An 18,390-nucleotide genomic window follows, 5' to 3' on the forward strand; every position below is an offset into this window, starting at 1 on the left:
CCAATAAACTTAAGCAATATACTTAGTTCTTGCTAATAACTCTGTACATGGTTGCTCAGTCCTAACATATACCAATATTATTCTTAAAGCCTAAGTAAGTCATCTGACTTTACTTGGTCCAGTTTTTTTAGAGCAAATTATAGCAGTGGTTGTTTATAAAGAATTTGATTAGGTCTGTTTTTATTCCCATCTAATTCTAATATATAATGTGTTGCAATGGCAGTTTAACATAATGCTGCAAGTACCCTAAAAAGTACAAGTTCCTTTTAAGAATTTTTTCGAGTTTAGCAACCAAACCATTATCTGCACCTTAGACTGCTTCATTTTGAGATCATAAAAAAACTTAAAGTATCATGGAGTCTTATCTGCTGCGCAGACCCCTATTTTTATTTGTAAATTATTATTATTGTTTTTTTTTTTCTTTGACCATTTTTAGAGGTTGCTCAAGTGCCTCAATTATCTTATTTTTGACTTTTTTTACCTTTTTTAAGCCCATTTTTGGCACACTTGAGCAAGTTCTAAAACTCAAAATAATTCAATTTAATTTTCTTTCCAGAGTTTCTTCTAAGTTAGAAGAAACAAATAAAAATGCATGGTATTTTTATTTATCTGAAATATTTTTAATTAATCTATCTACAAAATGGCAAGTTTATGCAACTTTTTACCGATTTTTATGCAATGCAATATCTCTTTAGATATGTTAAGTCATTTGGTAAAAAATCTAGATATTTTGCATAAAACGTCTAGCAATTTCATTTAACAAATTTTTTTTATAATTGTTTTATTGTTTAAATGTTATGTTATATTTTTATATCATTTTTTGTTTTACTTGAATGTCTTTATTCTCCATACTTCCTTTTGTAATTAATCCAAAATAAAAGTGAATCCTGTCTTTTCTTTTCGGGCAATATCAATGTTGTCTTTTATGAGTTTAACAGTTCTTTCAGAGCAATCATTAACAACTGAAAAGTTAAAAACAGCGTCCTGAAACTTTAGGTAGAAATTGTTGCAAGTCCAATATTCTGGAGAGGTATTCATCCATTGACAGTCACATTTACTCTGGTCTATCATAAGGAACAATAGCCACAAACTTTCTGTGACCGATTGAACTAAGCTTGGAGGCTTTGGTCCACTGAAGTTTAAAGTTCTTATTCGTGCTCAGATTGTACTCCTTAAACATATTCATTTGTCAAAGAGCTCTCATATCCTGGATAAAACAAAAAATTGTTAACCTTTACTTAAAAAAAAATTACATTTTAGTTGCTTATAATAATTATGAAAACTTTTCATTCAAACTAGAAACCTTATATTGTATTATATATATAACTTTTTCCATAAAGCGGGCATGGCTCTAGAAGTACGAAATTTGTACCTGAGCTCAGAAAGCACCATAAGTGCAAGCATTGCCAGCTCAATGTAGTCCTTCCTTGTAACCTCATCCTAAAAATGAAATCAAATCAAAAGTATATAGGTATAATACAATAAACTCATTTATTATTATTATTTTTGTGTAATAAAGAATAATGGAATTGAATAAGAAAAATCTATAAATAATTACTACATAGTAGTAGATACTACATAGATAACTACAAATTCAGATGTCTAGATATTGGGCTACCTTTTTTAGAGACCCGCTGGTGATAATATTTCTGCAGAGCGTTATACTTTCATGCTTTTAATGACCAAGCCATGTTTCCTCTGGAATAGTCAATCTTCTCAAAACCTATTATTCAAAATATAAAAAAAATTTAAAGAGCTCAAAATTGAAAAAAGAAAAAATATAAGGAAAAAATAATATTTTACAAAATGGTAGCTAATTATGTTAAACCCTACCTGGTTGTCTACGATCATTTCATATTTCATTTTCAGATTTCATTAGTTATATTAGTATTTTCCTCTAATAAATAAAAATTAAAAGAAAAACATATACAGTCTTGTTCCTACCTGGTTATTTGTAATTGCAAAATCTGAAATCCACCCTTTATCCAAGTGCAATTAACTTTAAAAGAATGCAGCAAAAATGTTTTTCATTATGGCAGCTGATTTCAAAGTTTTCTGTCAATGGATAGTAGATAATTCTACTTTCTTTTTGTTTTGGGTGCTTCTCTTTCGAATGCAAAAAGTATTACTTTTTTCTAACTTTTTCCTGGCTTTCTTATAACTGACCAACCTGATATACTAAAGTCATTTTACTACTGATTTTATTGTTGTTCTTACTGTTTGTTTTTCTTTAAAATCTTCTTCATCTTTAAATTAAGAATTTTTCTCATATTAAGGTGCAACTGAGATTAGATTAAAATGATAAGTTTTTTCAATGATTTCAAAATTACATTTCTTTTTCGTAGATTCAGAATTTAAAAAAATTAAAAACCTTTGATGCCTCTGGAGAATACTTGTTTTAAAAAACAAATTAAAATATATACATTTTATATCAGTTCTTATATGCATTAGTTAATATTAAACATGTTACCAAGAATAATAAGTGTTAGTTTGAAGAATAAACAAGAAGAAGTTACAAGCACTAAATCTACCAGTTGGAAAAGCAGATTTTGTTAAATATATAACAGCTTATCTTGATGAATACAATTTATGGAAGAGTTTATAATGTCCAAATTACAAATTGCATATTCTCAATTAGATCTTGAAAAGGTGTAGTTATAAAATTTATAACATTAATCTAAAAAAATAATTATAAAATGTTATAAAAATTTAGTAACTAAATCGAAAAGTTGTAAGATAAAAAAAAACCTCTACTATTAATAGTAAATACATACTTATGTAATTCTAAACTACTTTATAGTAAATACATACTTATGTAATTCTAAACTACTTATAGTAAATATATATTTATGTAATTCTAAACTACTTAAGAAAAAAAGAAATTTGTGATTATATGTTAGTTACTATTATTTATAAAGATTATATTTGAGTTACTAAACTGTTAGAAACACTTAATAAGTTTTGTTAACTTAACGTTCTGCATCGATAAAATTTTATTTCAATACCAATACCATAATAGCGCATCAAAGCTAAAAGGTGCAAATATTTTTATTAACGAAGATTATTCCAGTGCTACTAGAAAAAATTCTGCAGTCTTACATATAGTGCTCTCCTGGACCCTTTAGTTTTTTAACTAAAGTAAGAGCTTCCATAAACTAAAAGAAGTGCAACTCCAACATGTATCCCCTTAAGTGAAACCATAATAAGAGGATGTTGAGATTATTTTTAAGAATGGTAATGGCACCAAAAAATACTCTAGTATTGGAAGCAGTGGTGTCACAACATGCCTCCTGAGAACGAAGTTGATATGATTGGATCTTCTACTTAAACTTTCCCACAGATATGTTGAAGATTTTGTTACTCTCTTGTATGAAATCTTCAGAAAATTTAAATGAAATCAGAAATTTAAACCGTAATAATTAAATTATTTCTTAAGTAAAATAATATACAATGTAATGGTTCCTTTTTTTATTTGTTTGTATTTAACTAGTTTTTTTCTTGAGTTGCTTATTTTTTATTTACATAATTAAAAGTTGCATTTTTTTTACCTGACAACAGCTCCAGAAATGACGAGTTCTCCAAAATCAGCCTTGTTCCAAACATCCATTCATCTTTACATAATCTTTACATAATTCACCCTAACAGTTCTTTTGATGGATAACTTTGAAAACAAACTACAACAGGATTTGTAGATTTAAACTTCAAACCTTAAAGGTTTGACAAATTGTATATATCTTAGCATATTTGCTTAAGTTTGTCAAATATGCTTTGATATATACATTTAAGATTGTTAAGTTTAACCACAACCAGTGGTTGCTAAATTAAAGTTTTAATATTGATAAGTTTCCTTACAATACATCCCTTATCAAAGCTGCTTTTTCATTTGTTCAACTTTTGGTTCAATCTTTCTCATTAATGGAGTGTCCCTAAGATTAAATTTTCTGGAAACAAATACATTCAATTACATTTATATTTCCATATATTTCCATTGACCAATAATAACTTTGCAATTAATGTTGCATTGCAAATATAAGATTCATACATGCTTTTAAATAGGTTGATGTTTTTAATTTTCTTATTTTATTTTTTGTCTTTTGATCTCATTTTTAAATTTTAATTGTGTTATTAATATTAAAAAAATGCTTAAAAAAAAAAATACTTAAATTAACATTTGTAAATTTTTTTTTCCTTTTTTCTCTTCATAAATTTAAATTAAAAAATTAAAATATGTAAACTTGAATTTTCTTTAAAAAACTTTTTACTTTTAAAGCATTTTGATTTAGTATGATTTTATTAAAAATAAACTATAATTAGGGTATAAAAATAAACTGTAATTGGGGTATAAAAAAAAGGAAAAAATAAGAAATTTAATCTTTAAAGAAAAATCAATTATTTTAATATAAAAAACGGATATTTGTTTAATAATATAGTTTAGTATTGTTCCACTTCAAAAATTTGCTTGTGAATAATTGTAAAATTAAATTGGTAAAATTGAAAAAAATATTTATCTATAAAGTTTTTTTTTTAATTATGCTGCAGTTAATTATGCTACAGTTAATTTCCAATTTTACAATACTAAATATAACTTTTTTAAGTACATTAAAATCTGAGATTTTAATGTACTTAAAAATAACATTTTAAAATAAAAAAATTATATTTCAATTGTATTTTAATCACTCTGAATCACTGTGCAAACTGTGTACTGTGCAAACTGTGCGCTGTGCAAACTGTGTTTTTAAATCAAAATCTTTATTTATTTTTTATTATTTATTTTATTATTTATTTTTTATTATTTATTTTATTATATATTATTATTATATTATTAATTAAAAACACTGTCAAAATCTGTCAAAACCAAAAAAAAAAAAAAATTCACTAAAAGCGCATACATTTTTTAGTTCAAAAATGCACCAACAAAGAAATATATTTTTTATTAATAAATGTTGGTAAAGCTATCAAAATTAAATATTATAAAGTGTGGGCAAAGCTATTTATTAAAATTAATATTATTATTTATTAAAACTACTTGTATTATAAGTGTTCTATTGTTTTTGTATTTATTTGTTAAGTACCATCAAGTGGGGAACCTTTTAAAACATTGTCATTTATCTATGATGAACAAGGAAATAAAGAGATGGCTTTGCAGGTTTTTAGTTTAATATATTTTTTATTATTATACTTTATTCTATCTCTATTTGTTTTTTTTAAATATTTTTATACTTTTGTGTTTTTTTTTTCCCTGTTTTTTTTTTAACTAACTTAAAGATGTGTCAGTTTTCTCAATAACATAAATCTATCATCTGCCCCGATACTTTAATTAAAATTCAATGGCTATTAAAGTAGAAGGGTTTTTAATAATGTAAAAAAGTTTTGAATTTTGGAATTAAATGTAAGTTGAAGTTTTTCATAGTTAAAAAAAATTAAAAAAAAAAAAATTTACAGAATGATTTTGTGTTATTTTATTAAGTATTGTTTTTTACTATTTGTTTGTCTTGCAAAGTTTTATGGGATAGGGCTATTTTAGTTTAGAGTTTTTTAGTTTGTTATATTTTAGTATGTAGATGTTATTATATTTCTTATTGCTCTTAGTATGCATTGGTTTCTGCTTTTCTGGATTGTAAAGATGCTCAAGAATGGAGGGATCTTGCTCAAAGATGTATTAATGAAGGAAGTGAAACACAAGCTCTTGCATGTTATGATAGAGGTCTTAATTATGTTTTTTTTTTGTAAAACTTGCTTGTACATAGTTTATATGATTATATATGAGTATGATAGTTTACTAATATGTTTTTTTTTTTTAAGTAAATGTGTTTTAAGTTGAAAAATGAAGAAAAAAAAAGCGCTATTCTGCTATAAAAACATCTATTTTTATAAAAATTAAAGTTCAATTTTAAATATTATGTTTGAAGAAACAACATTTAAATACAACTTTAAGATTTATTATATTATTGTAATTTTATTTAAGTACAACTTCATCCATCACGTACTCTAGATTCCTTTTTAGGATGATAAGATTTTTGGAATAACTAAAAAATGAAACTATTTTAGAAAACTCAAAATCATCTCAGTATTTTTTAAATTACATGCTTATATGATCCAAACATATATCTTGAAGAAAAAGGTATTTTTAGATGATGATGTCACTTATAACTTTTATTTAGAGGGAAGAGGGGGCTTATCAATGTTGTACAGTGTCTAAAATAAGATGAATTATGTCTTTATCTTTAACCTTTAAGTCCTGCAGATCTTTAATAATAAATTTTTTTATAAAAAACATATTTCAAAATATCTTAATGATTTTAATGATCTTACCAAGAAAGATTGTTTGTTTGTTGCTTTTGCTATTTACTGTTATTTTAGTTTAAATTTCGATTACTGCTTAAATTTATTGCAGTTAGTTAATTAACCTTTTTAATTAACTAACTGCAATAAATTAATGTTTTTTTATAAGTGTTTTTTTTTTGTGTTTTTTTTCATTTAGCTTGCAAAGTTCTTTCTACAGATGCCTGTTTACAATGGGATAGAGCAACTATGTATTTTGAGAAACAAGATTACCGAAAGACACTTGATATCTTATTTACTATAATGAAGGTAAATTTTTATTTTTACTTAGTTCAATTCAGTCATACATAACTATTTTTAGAATTTTTTTTTTTACAATTAGAATTGCATTAATATATATGTATATATATATATATATATATATATATATATATATATATATATATATATATATATATATATATATATATATATATATATATATATATATATATAATTTTAGATAATAAAGCCTACACATTTAGAAGATTTTATGGTTATCGCCAAAGAAATTTCAAAAGTAAGTTGTTATCGCCAAAGAAATTACTTTATTCAGAAAAATTTTTTTTAAATTTTCAAGTCTGGAAAAGCTTATGGATAACAATGAAAACTAGATTTTTCTAATTTAGATTATAAAATTTCAACAATTATTATTTAAATAAATAAATATTTTTTTAAGGTTGTTCTAATAAAAAAGCAGAGCAATATTAAAATGGTGTTGAATAATCTTTTAATAGAAAAATAGAAAATATAGAAATATTATGGAATGCACAGTAAATAAAGCAAATAGTGTTTCTTGTTCAACATTATTTAAAGACTTTTAAAATGTTTTTATTTGAAATAGAATATTTTTTAAAATTTATATCATATATTCCTAATCAAATATGAGATAAAAAGTTAATAAAATTGTTTTGAATTTAAATCAGATTCCTTTACTGGTTTTAACCTGATTTGCAGATCAGGACCAAGTATTTTTATTGTGATACTTCCACTAAAAAAACCTCCATTATTTACAAACCATTTATAATAAAGTTTAGTGTTTGATATCAAAATTTTTCTCATCCTTAGTAAGTTGTTACTATGGCTAGAGTCTCTTCTGTTCTAATATAAGATCAGTTTAATGTTCTATTGTTAATGTTCAACTGTAACAGAGTTTAAATTAAAATAAATAAAACATATTCTAGTTATAACACGCATATGTCATTTTGTAAACATGAAAGTAACAAAGAGTATAAATTATGACTTTTTTGATTAACTTCTATTACTCTGTCATCAATGCTGAGACATGTCATAACAAAAACTTTTGTCACATTGTCAGAAGTTTGTCTTTTGCTGCCTAATCTTAAGTATGGTCTACCAAACAAGTAAAAAACTTCTTTTACTTTAAAATTCTAATAAAAGTATCATTCTTATCTCAATAAAAAGGTTTTATTAGTTTGTAATCTAATTGAAACTAAAAATCAAGCTTTTTTATAGTATACAGTGTTTTATAATGTACAGTATCTTATAAACCACTATATTATAACAAGAAAGCACTGTAACTAAGTATAACTTATATAGATTTATAATATACGGTAGTGGTGTTGTGGTAGAGCGCTTGCCTCAATAGCAAGTTTGAGTTCAATCCCCACCACATCCCTGGTAGTACTGTGCTCAACTTGTTTCTCTGTGCAGATGCCTTGTTCATCAAGGTTTGTGTTTCAGAGAGTTATAGAGTTGAGAGAGGGTTGTAACCACAATTATAGTAGCCTAATCGACTGTAGTGGCCTTCTCAGCCTTGGGGAGGTGAATTAACATTAAAAAATGGATAACTAACTAGATAACTTATCTAGTTAGATCACTATATCTAACCAAAGACTAACTGGGAGATTTTTTTACACAGTTGTATCATAAATTTGGCTTGACAGATCGATCAAGAGAAATGCTTGAAGTAGCGTGCAAGATGTGTATAAATATCAAAGATTATGAAAGTATATATATATTTTTTTTTGTTCCCTAAATTTTCAAGTTTTTTTTCATAATATTAAAATTTTTTTAAAAAAACTTTAGGTATTCATTTACTTAGCGAAATGTATATGGCAATCAAAGAATATGATAAACTTTTAAAGGTGGGGCAAAATTGTTTATATTTAATTTTTATTTATAGTTATAATATTAGTTTAAGAATTTTTATGAATTAGATACACTTAGTAGTAAAGTATTTTAATTTTTAGTGTTAAAACATTGAAATGAGGTTGGTAGTTTTTTTACCAACCTCAAACACTTTTAGATTGGCATTTAAGTAGGCATTGTCGAATGCCAACCCTAATTCCGAGGGCTGATATAGATATATATTTTATAAATAAAACGACATATTTTTTATGTTTACATTTTTTATAAATAAAATTACATATTTTTATTTATAAAAATATGTTAATACAGCATTATTTTTAATGTTAAATTATTTGCATTGTTATTGTTAGCATTATTTTAATGTTGTAAAATTGTTAGCATTATTTTAATGTTAAATTCTTGATGAATTAAAGTAAATTAAAATAATGTTAAAACAGAGCTGTATTAACATAATTTTTATAAATAAAAATATGTAATTTTATTTATAAAAAATATAAACGTAAAAAATGTGTAATTCTATTTATAAAATATATATCTATATCAGCCCTCGGAATTAGGGTCGGCATTCGGCAATGCCAACTTAAATGCCAATAAATTGTTTGAGGTAAATAAAGTGTTTGAGGTTGGTAAAAAACTACCAACCTCGTTTCTATGTTTTATGGTAAGACCTTTGTATCAATTTTTTTTGCCGACCTCTAAAAGATTGAGGTTGGCAAATTTGCCAACCTCATTTTTCCTAATTCCGAGAGTTGATATGTATATATGTGTGTGTGTGTTTATATATATATATATATATATATATATATATATATATATATATATATATATATATATATATATATATATATATATATATATATATATATATATATATATGGGCAATTCCATTTTTAACTTACGTTACACGCGCAACAACTTTATCAAATATTTGCATATTTAAACTGTAAATTAAATTTTTAGCTGATTTTTATGAAAGCTGTCAGTATAAAGAATAAAACAAGCTAAAAAGTTTTGAGTCTGGCCAAAATGAGGACGAATTTATTACTGAAAATGCCACTTAACTTACGTTACGCAGAAAACAAGGTAAAAAAAGTGTTGCAACTTTTAGATCGAATCTTTGCGAACCATTAATGCGGATTGTGTTAGAAATTTTTACAAGATGTTGAGAATTCAATACTAATTACAATAATAAAAAAAAAATTATCAGAGGTGACCGGCTAAGAAAGATAAACTTGTTTTCTTGATACTAGGTTTTTAACTTATGTTACATCACTTACGTTACCTTGCGATTATTTTCGTGGAATTTTTATATCTATTTTTTCGTGATTTTTTAGAGTTACGTAACAAAAGAACGGCAGTTGTATTAAAACTCATTCATTCAAAGTAATTAACAAAAGTAATTTTCAATAACTGGTGACTCTCTACTGACAGATTTTTTTGATGATATTAATGAAGTTTTTAAATTGTTAACACTTATTTTTCGACGCGCAAGAGCAACTTAAAAAATTACATTTGGTATGACAATTTTATTAATTTTTATTGAGTTATTCAAATAAAAAAATGTTACAGTTATTCAAAAATTTTACTTACGCTTATAATTTTTATGTGCCGGCTTAATTTTTTAAAATGCTGCTAACTATTTACTCTCCCCTGCTGAATAAACGGGAGGGGGTGGGGGTCTTAATAAACGGGAGGGTTATTAAGACCCCCACCCCCTCCTTCAGAAATTTTTCTAAAATCTAATCAACTTTTATAATAACGTTTAATAAAACAGGAGGGTCAAAGTTTTAAAAAGCTTAAAATATTTTTATTGGTTGGTTGTTCATATTTTCATCTAATATTGAGAGAAACTTTTTCTAAAAGTAAAAAAATAAGAAAATATTTTATATTGCTTCAAAATTATTAAACGGCAGGAGGGGGGGGTCCTAATAAGCTCAGAGGATTCGGAAAAAAATTAAAAAATTAATAAATGTCCCCTCCTGTTTATTCGGCTGGCGAGAGTACATTCAAATCTTTTTAAAAGATTTTGACGCTAAAACTGCTCGAACAATTTTGAAAACGCCAAAGTGGATAAAATCAAAATATTTAATTTCATTTAGTTTCAAGAACGTGAAAAAAGGTTTGTTTGCTGTTGGTTGTTTTTTGTTATTTTTTTGGGGGTTGCTGATATATGCGACATACTTTTAATGCGAGAGGGGTGCATGTATATCTGATCGTTTGTGACAGGAGGCAGGGGTTAAAATTGACAAATATTGGGTGACATACTTTATGGATGCCCCTTTAATTCCATTTACAAACCATTTGTTATAGGAAATCAAAAGTATAAAGTTAATAAGAATATAATTTAAAATAAAAATGGTTACATCCTTTTATTTGTTTTAAATACTAAATACGTCGCGGTGAAGTTTTTTCTGCTATGATCTGGCTCTTACCAACATAAAAGTAGTGGGATTTAGAGATATCTTTCACTTTTTTGGCTTGCTGTATAATTTGAGTTTGAGTGCACAATTGCGCGCTGACTTTTCTTCCTCTGACAAATATAGAACTTTGACATTTATGTCTTGAATATCATTCACAAAGTCATTAGCTGATTGGATTTCAATTTTTCCAGACCTTACTCTGTTGGTTGCCAAACGCTTTACAGTAGCCCCAACGCCATCGACAACTCCTTTGCCGTGCATTGCTGCAAAAAAATGCCAAAATATTATCCTGTTAAATTTTTTTTCAAAGTGCATTATTGTGCTCATCACGACTTTATTTTTAAACTGCGATGTAGCATTATCACTAAAAATGTGAATTTCTTGGGTATTAAATGAAATAAACTCCAATAACTTATCCAAATTTGCAATTAAGGAGATCTTTGTGTGATCCAGAGAGTCAGATGCAATGGTGAAAGTTTTAAGATTTTTTTGCCAGATAGCTGCAGTTAAAAAAGAGAAATTTGATTTTGGCTGTAGTGTGCTGCTTGAGGCTCATTCTGACTAAAACACTTAAAATTTTCTGCATAGTTAACCTGAATAGTAGCAACATTCAATGATGGATTCATGGATTTAATAATGCTTAGTTTAAAACATTTAGATTGGTTACCCTTGATATTGGCATGAGTTGTGAATTTTTCTCTCATAGTCATAATGTGAGCAATCAATTCTTTACCACTTCCAAACTTTTTAACTTTTTTGATTACAGCGTAATGCTTTTCATTTGGTTTCTGCCATTGGTACCAACTTGTTTCAAAGTTAAGGGGTTCAATGATGGCCAGGAATTGCTGGAAAAATTTTAGATCTTTGCATTTGTTGCATTTGTTGTAGAAACAATCATTTAATGAGTCCTTACAAACAAAATTTTGAGACATCTTTCCCAATTATAATGTTAGACAACAGTAAAAGATCAACTTTTACCAGGGAATCCAAAGCAAATCGCATATTTTTGTGGTAAGTACAAATGCATACATTATGAGGCAAATTTGCAATAGATCGAACGTTTACTGGTCTTAGTTCACAAAACCTGCTTAATCCAATCTTGATATCTAAGTGATCATGTTTAAAAAGCTGGTACACTTCTTTCATGGTTAAAAGAAGGTGACGAACTTGGATCTTAATCTTCTTTCCATTTTTAATTACTGATACAAAGTCCCTAACATTTGGAGACAGTCGACTAATGTCATCTTTGCAATAGAACCTTTTTACTTTTATTCTACTTCAGTTAAAGCTGGATTATTCACGCTATTTAATGGAAGAGTAGTTTCTTTATTGAATGATCCATTCAGCAATGTGGCTAGGACTTCGTAACGTTGTGCGGGATCTTTGGGCAATCATTTTTGGACTTTCTTGAGCAATTTCCCTTTTGTTTGAACAATCATAATTATAGAAAAATTAACTGTTTTTGCAGAATCTTTCTTTTTGATTCGATACTTTCGGGCTCTTTCCTTTATTTTTTTCTTTCTTTCATTTTTTTTTCCGGATCTTGTTTTATTCGTTGACGATGAGCTTTTTGGTGATCAGCATTCATATATTTTTTCCGTTCGGAATCACACTGGCGATAAGCAGCTTGATAAGTTTTAACTCTCTGTTTAGAACTTTTAGCCATTTTAAAATGCAAAGCAAATTTTGCTAAGTTTTGCTTGAATAACTTTTAAATAATCAAAACTTATTGACGTATAAAGAATAAAAAAAAACCTTTAGGGAATTGCGGCGTCAAATAGTTTTTGTCTTTATAAACAACCGTAACTTTAAATTTTTTGTTTTTTTAAACCCCTTGGGAGTTGCGATGAAAAACGTTTTTTTTTATATTAAAAAACTTTACGAAAAAAGCACTAAAACTTTTGTAAGTAAATGTAGTTTTAACTTACGTTACACTAATTCAAAATTAAAATGTGCCTTAACTAAGCATCGTTATTCAAAAATCTTATATTATTATATATATATATATATATATATTTATATCTGTGTGTGTGTGTGTCAAAATAACAATATATATAAAAATATGTTGTATTATGTTTTAAAGATATCTTGTATGAATGTTCTGTTCAAGTTAACTTTCTTTACTACTTTTAATGCATTCACCTTAAATTGTTATGAATTATAATGTTAAGTTATGTCTTATATGTTTGTTTTATTTATTTAGCTTATTGTTAAGACTTGTGATGTAAAACTTCCTGAAGATGTTTTTAAACAAAAAAACTGTGGCATAAATTTTTCAGAAATAGCTGCTCAGGTTTCATCTATTCAGTTTACTGATTTATCCTCACATATTGTTGCAAAACTAACTGAATCATCTTCACAGATCATAGATCAGCCAAGTAATACTGTTGATATATGCTCAAAATCAGTAGAAAGTTTTTATGTTCCAGTAGAACTACCACTTGACATCCGTGTTAAACTTGCACAAGGTCTTGTTTATTTAAATGAGCTTAATTATGTTGAGGTTTGTAATCTTGATAATCATTTTATACTAATATAATAGATGGTGAATAATTAAATGGTCATTGTATTTAATTAAATGGTGAGTACTTTTTTTGGAGATTTTTGGGCACAGTGAGTGTAAATACATTGACTTTTTTATATATAGGTGTAGTGGAGTATATATCAGCTAAGGGTTTTAGTTTGGCATTAATGCTTACCATTTATTTAAATATAAGATTGTTCAAATACAAGCCTGTTATTATTATTGTTATTACTATTACTGTTATTATTGCTGTTGTTGCTATTATTATCAACACCTAAAATAATAGACATTCCTTAAGGTGATAAAGCATGAAAACAACGATTAGCTACACATTTAATAAAAGTAAGAAAAGGGCATATTTCTTTAAACCAACTTTTTAAATTTTAAGATAATTTTTTGTGTTGTTGATTGTTTATTTGTATTATTATATTGAGAACCCAATTAGCTTTTGTTGAATGTCTATCATGCTTAGTAAATAACTTTGTTGAAGCCAAAATTATTTCAGCTCACCCATCAAAATACAAAGAAAAATATGAAAAAAGTGTGTTGTATTTTAGTTACTTAATTGCTTTTATTAGCAATGGCCTGCATGTGTTTATTTAAAGAAAAGTAATTAAAAAAAAAGTTTGTAGTTATAATATTTATTAGTTTTAAATTTATCTCAAATGGTATATGAAAAGCAGACCTCTAATTTTGTTTTAAATTTTTTTGAACTTTTGAAATATTTTTTATGGTTTTTAATTTCATGAATATATGTTTTTCTAAACACACAATCACACTAATTGCTTGCTTAGTTTCCAATCACAATAAATGTCAAGAAGTTTAAACAAACAAATCAAGTGACTTCTCTGCCTTTCCAATTTTTAACTTGACATAAACATTGTGAAAAATAATGAGCGATCAACAGTCAGCAACCCCCAGTATGACCAAAATTGCTTTTTGATCTCTCAAAACAAAGTCTTGCTGGTTAAGGTTGAACATTGAATTTTCTCTTTAATTTAAAACAAAAAGGTTTTACAAATAATCAGGATTTATTTTGAAAATTTTAAAATTTCAAATAAGTATTCAAATATTAAAAAAACTTTAAAAATTATTTTTTAATTTATGATTAGTTCTTTTTTTCTTTGATTAATTTGCTTTATTGTTTTAATTTCATTTCACCAAAAGTGAAGCAAATCCAATTTTGTGTTTTTTCCATATCTTATTGAAGTTCTATATTTATTGTCTATTGTTTGTTATTGTAATCTTTTCACTTGTAATTTCATAAATTATGGAGTCATAAGAAAAAACATATTTTTTAAATAATTTAAATTTAAAATTTTTCAGTTGATTTAGAATTGTTAACATTAAATCATTTGATATTAAAATTTTCTCATTTAAATCATGTTTTATGTAACATTACAATTTTTACATTATTATTTTTTAAAACAATGATCTTTTTAATAAATATTCAGTTTAAATGAATCGTTTTAATATTTTTTGTGCTTAAAAAAAAACATCAAATAAGGGCATTAAAGACAAATAATTCTCCTTTATTCTAATGTACTTTATTTCTTCCCTCAGGCGTTCACTGCTCGTGTGTGACCATTTAGCGAATTTTATATATTTCAGAATTATATATATGCCAAATTTTATAAATAAATTACATTCTGGTTTCAAATACATTAAAAAATTTTACAACAAAATTTTCTTTTTCAACTTGCATTGATTTTCTACATGGACGAAAACCAACCCACTTGTCAAGTATTTCTGCTGACTAAAACATAGTTAAAAAATAAAACAATCCAACACCCATTAATTCAATTTTTAAAAAATAAGAAATAATAAGAAATTATTTGACCTCAACAGTGACCAATATGTGACCTCAATAATGTACACCAAAAAAAAAAAAAAAAACTAACAGGGATACCTAAAGAAACAAAACTGTTCCTTGAAAATCAGACTGAACTTTTTTTTGGTTTTAATAAGAAATATACATATATAACATAACCCAAATTCTACCATATTTTCACAACAACAAAAAAAACGTGGCATTAAACCATAATGCCTTGCAGCAAAATCCAAACCAATCAGTATAAGAAACAACGTCACGGGATGCGTACGGTTCTTATTACTGACTGATCTGGTTTTTACAAACAAGCTAAATTCGACACTCCTGACCCTGGGATACTAAGTATCCCAGAACAATAAATTCTTAAGTATTAAATTTTCTTTTTAATTCAGCCGTAATAGCAGCCATCCTCTGGCATTTAGGTTCAGCGGATGTAACTTTTTCTGTGTTTTTAATCTTTACTACTTCGAGAGGAACTAAGCGTTGAAGTGGACGTTTTATAAAGGATACATGCCCATTTATACAAGTCTTTAAAATGGCACCCCTAACTTTTTTATCATTAGAAATAATTAATTCCTCCACGACACCTTGCTTCCATAAATTTCGCTTTAACTGATCATCGTTTATTAAAACAACATCTCCAACTTGTAGATACTCACCGCACTTTGTCATTTACTATCATAGAGGTGTCTTTCTCGTAATTGAGCAATATATTCACGACTAAAACGTTTCCAATAATGATCAATAATAGTTTTCAAGTACTTTGATCTGCTGTTGTGATCATCAGAATTATCAATTTGAGAATCATCCATCTGAGTTTTTACATTAATTGATTGTAATCTTCTTCCAATTCAAGACGAGATGGGGTCAATGGTTCATATACTTCGTCATAAATATAAGTTAGTGGTCGACTATGAACCGTCATTTCAATCTCATGTAATACTGTTTCTAATTCCTCATATGACAATCGACTTTTTCCTACACATTTTTTCAACGCATCTTTGACAACTCGAATAAGTCGTTCATAGAATCCTCCCCACCAAGGTGATTTAGGCAAAATGAATTTCCATAATATACGTTCTTTTGCTAAAAACTGTTTTAACTGTTCACTTAGAAAGGTTTTGAAGTTATCACTAATTACTATCTCTATACATCCTCTTCGAGCTATAAAACGTTTTAAACATCTTATAAGAGAATCAGTTTCCATGGAAGGCGTTAATTCCACATGGACATTTCTGGATGTTGCACATGTAAACAAACACACATAAGCTTTATACATAGAATTTTCTTGTCCATAAATATTTTTCACAAACAAAGGGCCAGCATAATCTAATCCAATATTGGTGAACGCAAATTTATGTGTTGCCACTCGAAAAATAGGTAAATTTGGAGGTCCAGGACCATGTAAAGTTTTTGCAAGCACTCTTTTGCACTTGACACAATCTTTAATGTACTTCTTCACTATTTGTCGTCCCTTACGAATCCAGAACCTACTTCTTAATTCATTTAACGTTCCTCCAAGTCGCAAATGCTTTACTCTTTGCTTTGTAAAGTGACTATAGCTTCTCAATATAATTGGATACTTCTCTGCATATTCTAGCAAACTATTTTCAAACCGCCCTTTTAACCGTAGAATGTTATGTTCATCAATAAATAAATCCAGCTGTTGCCTAATGTTTTCATAATCCTGACTAGAATCATTCTCCCCTTTTAGCAGACTTTGTTCAGACTTAATCCATAATTCTTCAGCTGAGTTAATCTCTTTTGTCGTCAACTCTCCTTGGTATTTAACAACTTTATTTTTAATATTATTCCCGAATCGTAAAACGTATGCTGAAACTCTCAATAGCTGAGTTAAACTGCTAAATTTTTCTGCTTTAATAATATACTGAACTCCGTCTTTTGGCTCATCAATATAGTTGACACAAGTAGTTACAGAATTTTTTAACTCACTTATACTTTCTGCCATATTACTATCAAAATACTTCCTTTGTTTTGGTGTGATATTAGTTTTTAAAAACAAAGGACCTTCCCACCACAAGCAATTGGTCTGAAACGTTAACAGATTTAAGTCTCTAGTTGGTATATCTGCTGGGTTGTTTTCTCCCTCAATATGGGACCAATCATTTTTGTTACTTAATTCTTGAATTTTTGACACACGATGCTGGACCCATAACTCCCAGTCTCTTTTAGAATTTTTTATCCAAGATAAAGATATTTCGCTATCTGTCCAATAACAAATTTTTTCCACAATTAAAACGTCTTTTAATTCTTGAACAACCTTGTGCATCAAATTCGCTAATAACAAACAGCCAAGTAATTCCAAACGTGGAATTGTTAACTTTTTTATTGGAGCAACTTTCGTCTTTGAGGTTATCAACTTGGACATCAATCAATCAATTCATATTCAATCAATTCATATATTCTGAAATAGTTGTTACATTCACGGAAGTTTACAAATAGTACATGTACTAATCTTAAGTAAAAACCTTGTAAATAAAAGCTACTAAATATATTGTTAATGCTAATAGTAATAATCGTCCACAGCTGTAACAAAGCAAACATTAAAAGTTAAAGGAGTAAAATACTAATAATGATAATAATAAGAGTGGTAGTAGTAACAATAATAACAATACAATGATAAAAGTATAATGATAATAATAAAAATAAAATGACAATAAAAATAATTACAATAATCATAAAAAGAATAATAGTCATTTAGTATTAGTCACACACATACACATCCAACCCTCCTTGGTTTTTACTTGAGCATATATAACTGCTGAATAAGCAACTTGAGAGCTATCACTAAAACCATGTAAAGTAACATACTTTGCTATTTCATCTTGTTCTTTAAAACAGTATCTTGGTACAGTAATGCTGGAAATAACTTTTAGTCCTTTTAAATACGCTAACCTTTTTTCGTGGATTTCAGAAGGTAGTTTATCATCCCAATCAAGTTTATCAATACACAGAGCTTGAAACAATAGTTTTGTCACAATAACAATTGGTGAAATAAGACCCAATGGATCATAAAATTTTGCTCCAACCCTAAGCAAATTTCTTTTTGTAAAAGGTAGATTCAATGCTTCTTGTACAATAGCTGAAAAGTTGAAATGGAACTCATCGCTTTTTCCATTCCATAATAATCCCAAAACCTTTACACAATTAACTTCTATATC

General features: G+C 27.0%; 1 protein-coding gene across 1 annotated transcript in view; it reads left to right on the plus strand.

Moving 5' to 3' along the window:
• LOC100206229 (general transcription factor 3C polypeptide 3) overlaps positions 1–18,390 on the plus strand; it is a 51,494-nt gene that overhangs the window by 6,369 nt on the left and 26,735 nt on the right. Inside the window, exons 4-10 of the mRNA XM_065801194.1 lie at positions 5,070–5,146; positions 5,590–5,704; positions 6,482–6,591; positions 6,785–6,841; positions 8,204–8,291; positions 8,371–8,429; positions 13,057–13,356. Coding sequence (XP_065657266.1) covers positions 5,070–5,146; positions 5,590–5,704; positions 6,482–6,591; positions 6,785–6,841; positions 8,204–8,291; positions 8,371–8,429; positions 13,057–13,356 — 806 coding nt within the window. The remainder of the gene's footprint in view (positions 1–5,069; positions 5,147–5,589; positions 5,705–6,481; positions 6,592–6,784; positions 6,842–8,203; positions 8,292–8,370; positions 8,430–13,056; positions 13,357–18,390) is intronic.

Source organism: Hydra vulgaris, chromosome 07 (assembly GCF_038396675.1).
Source record: "Hydra vulgaris chromosome 07, alternate assembly HydraT2T_AEP".
Lineage (NCBI taxonomy): Eukaryota > Metazoa > Cnidaria > Hydrozoa > Anthoathecata > Hydridae > Hydra > Hydra vulgaris.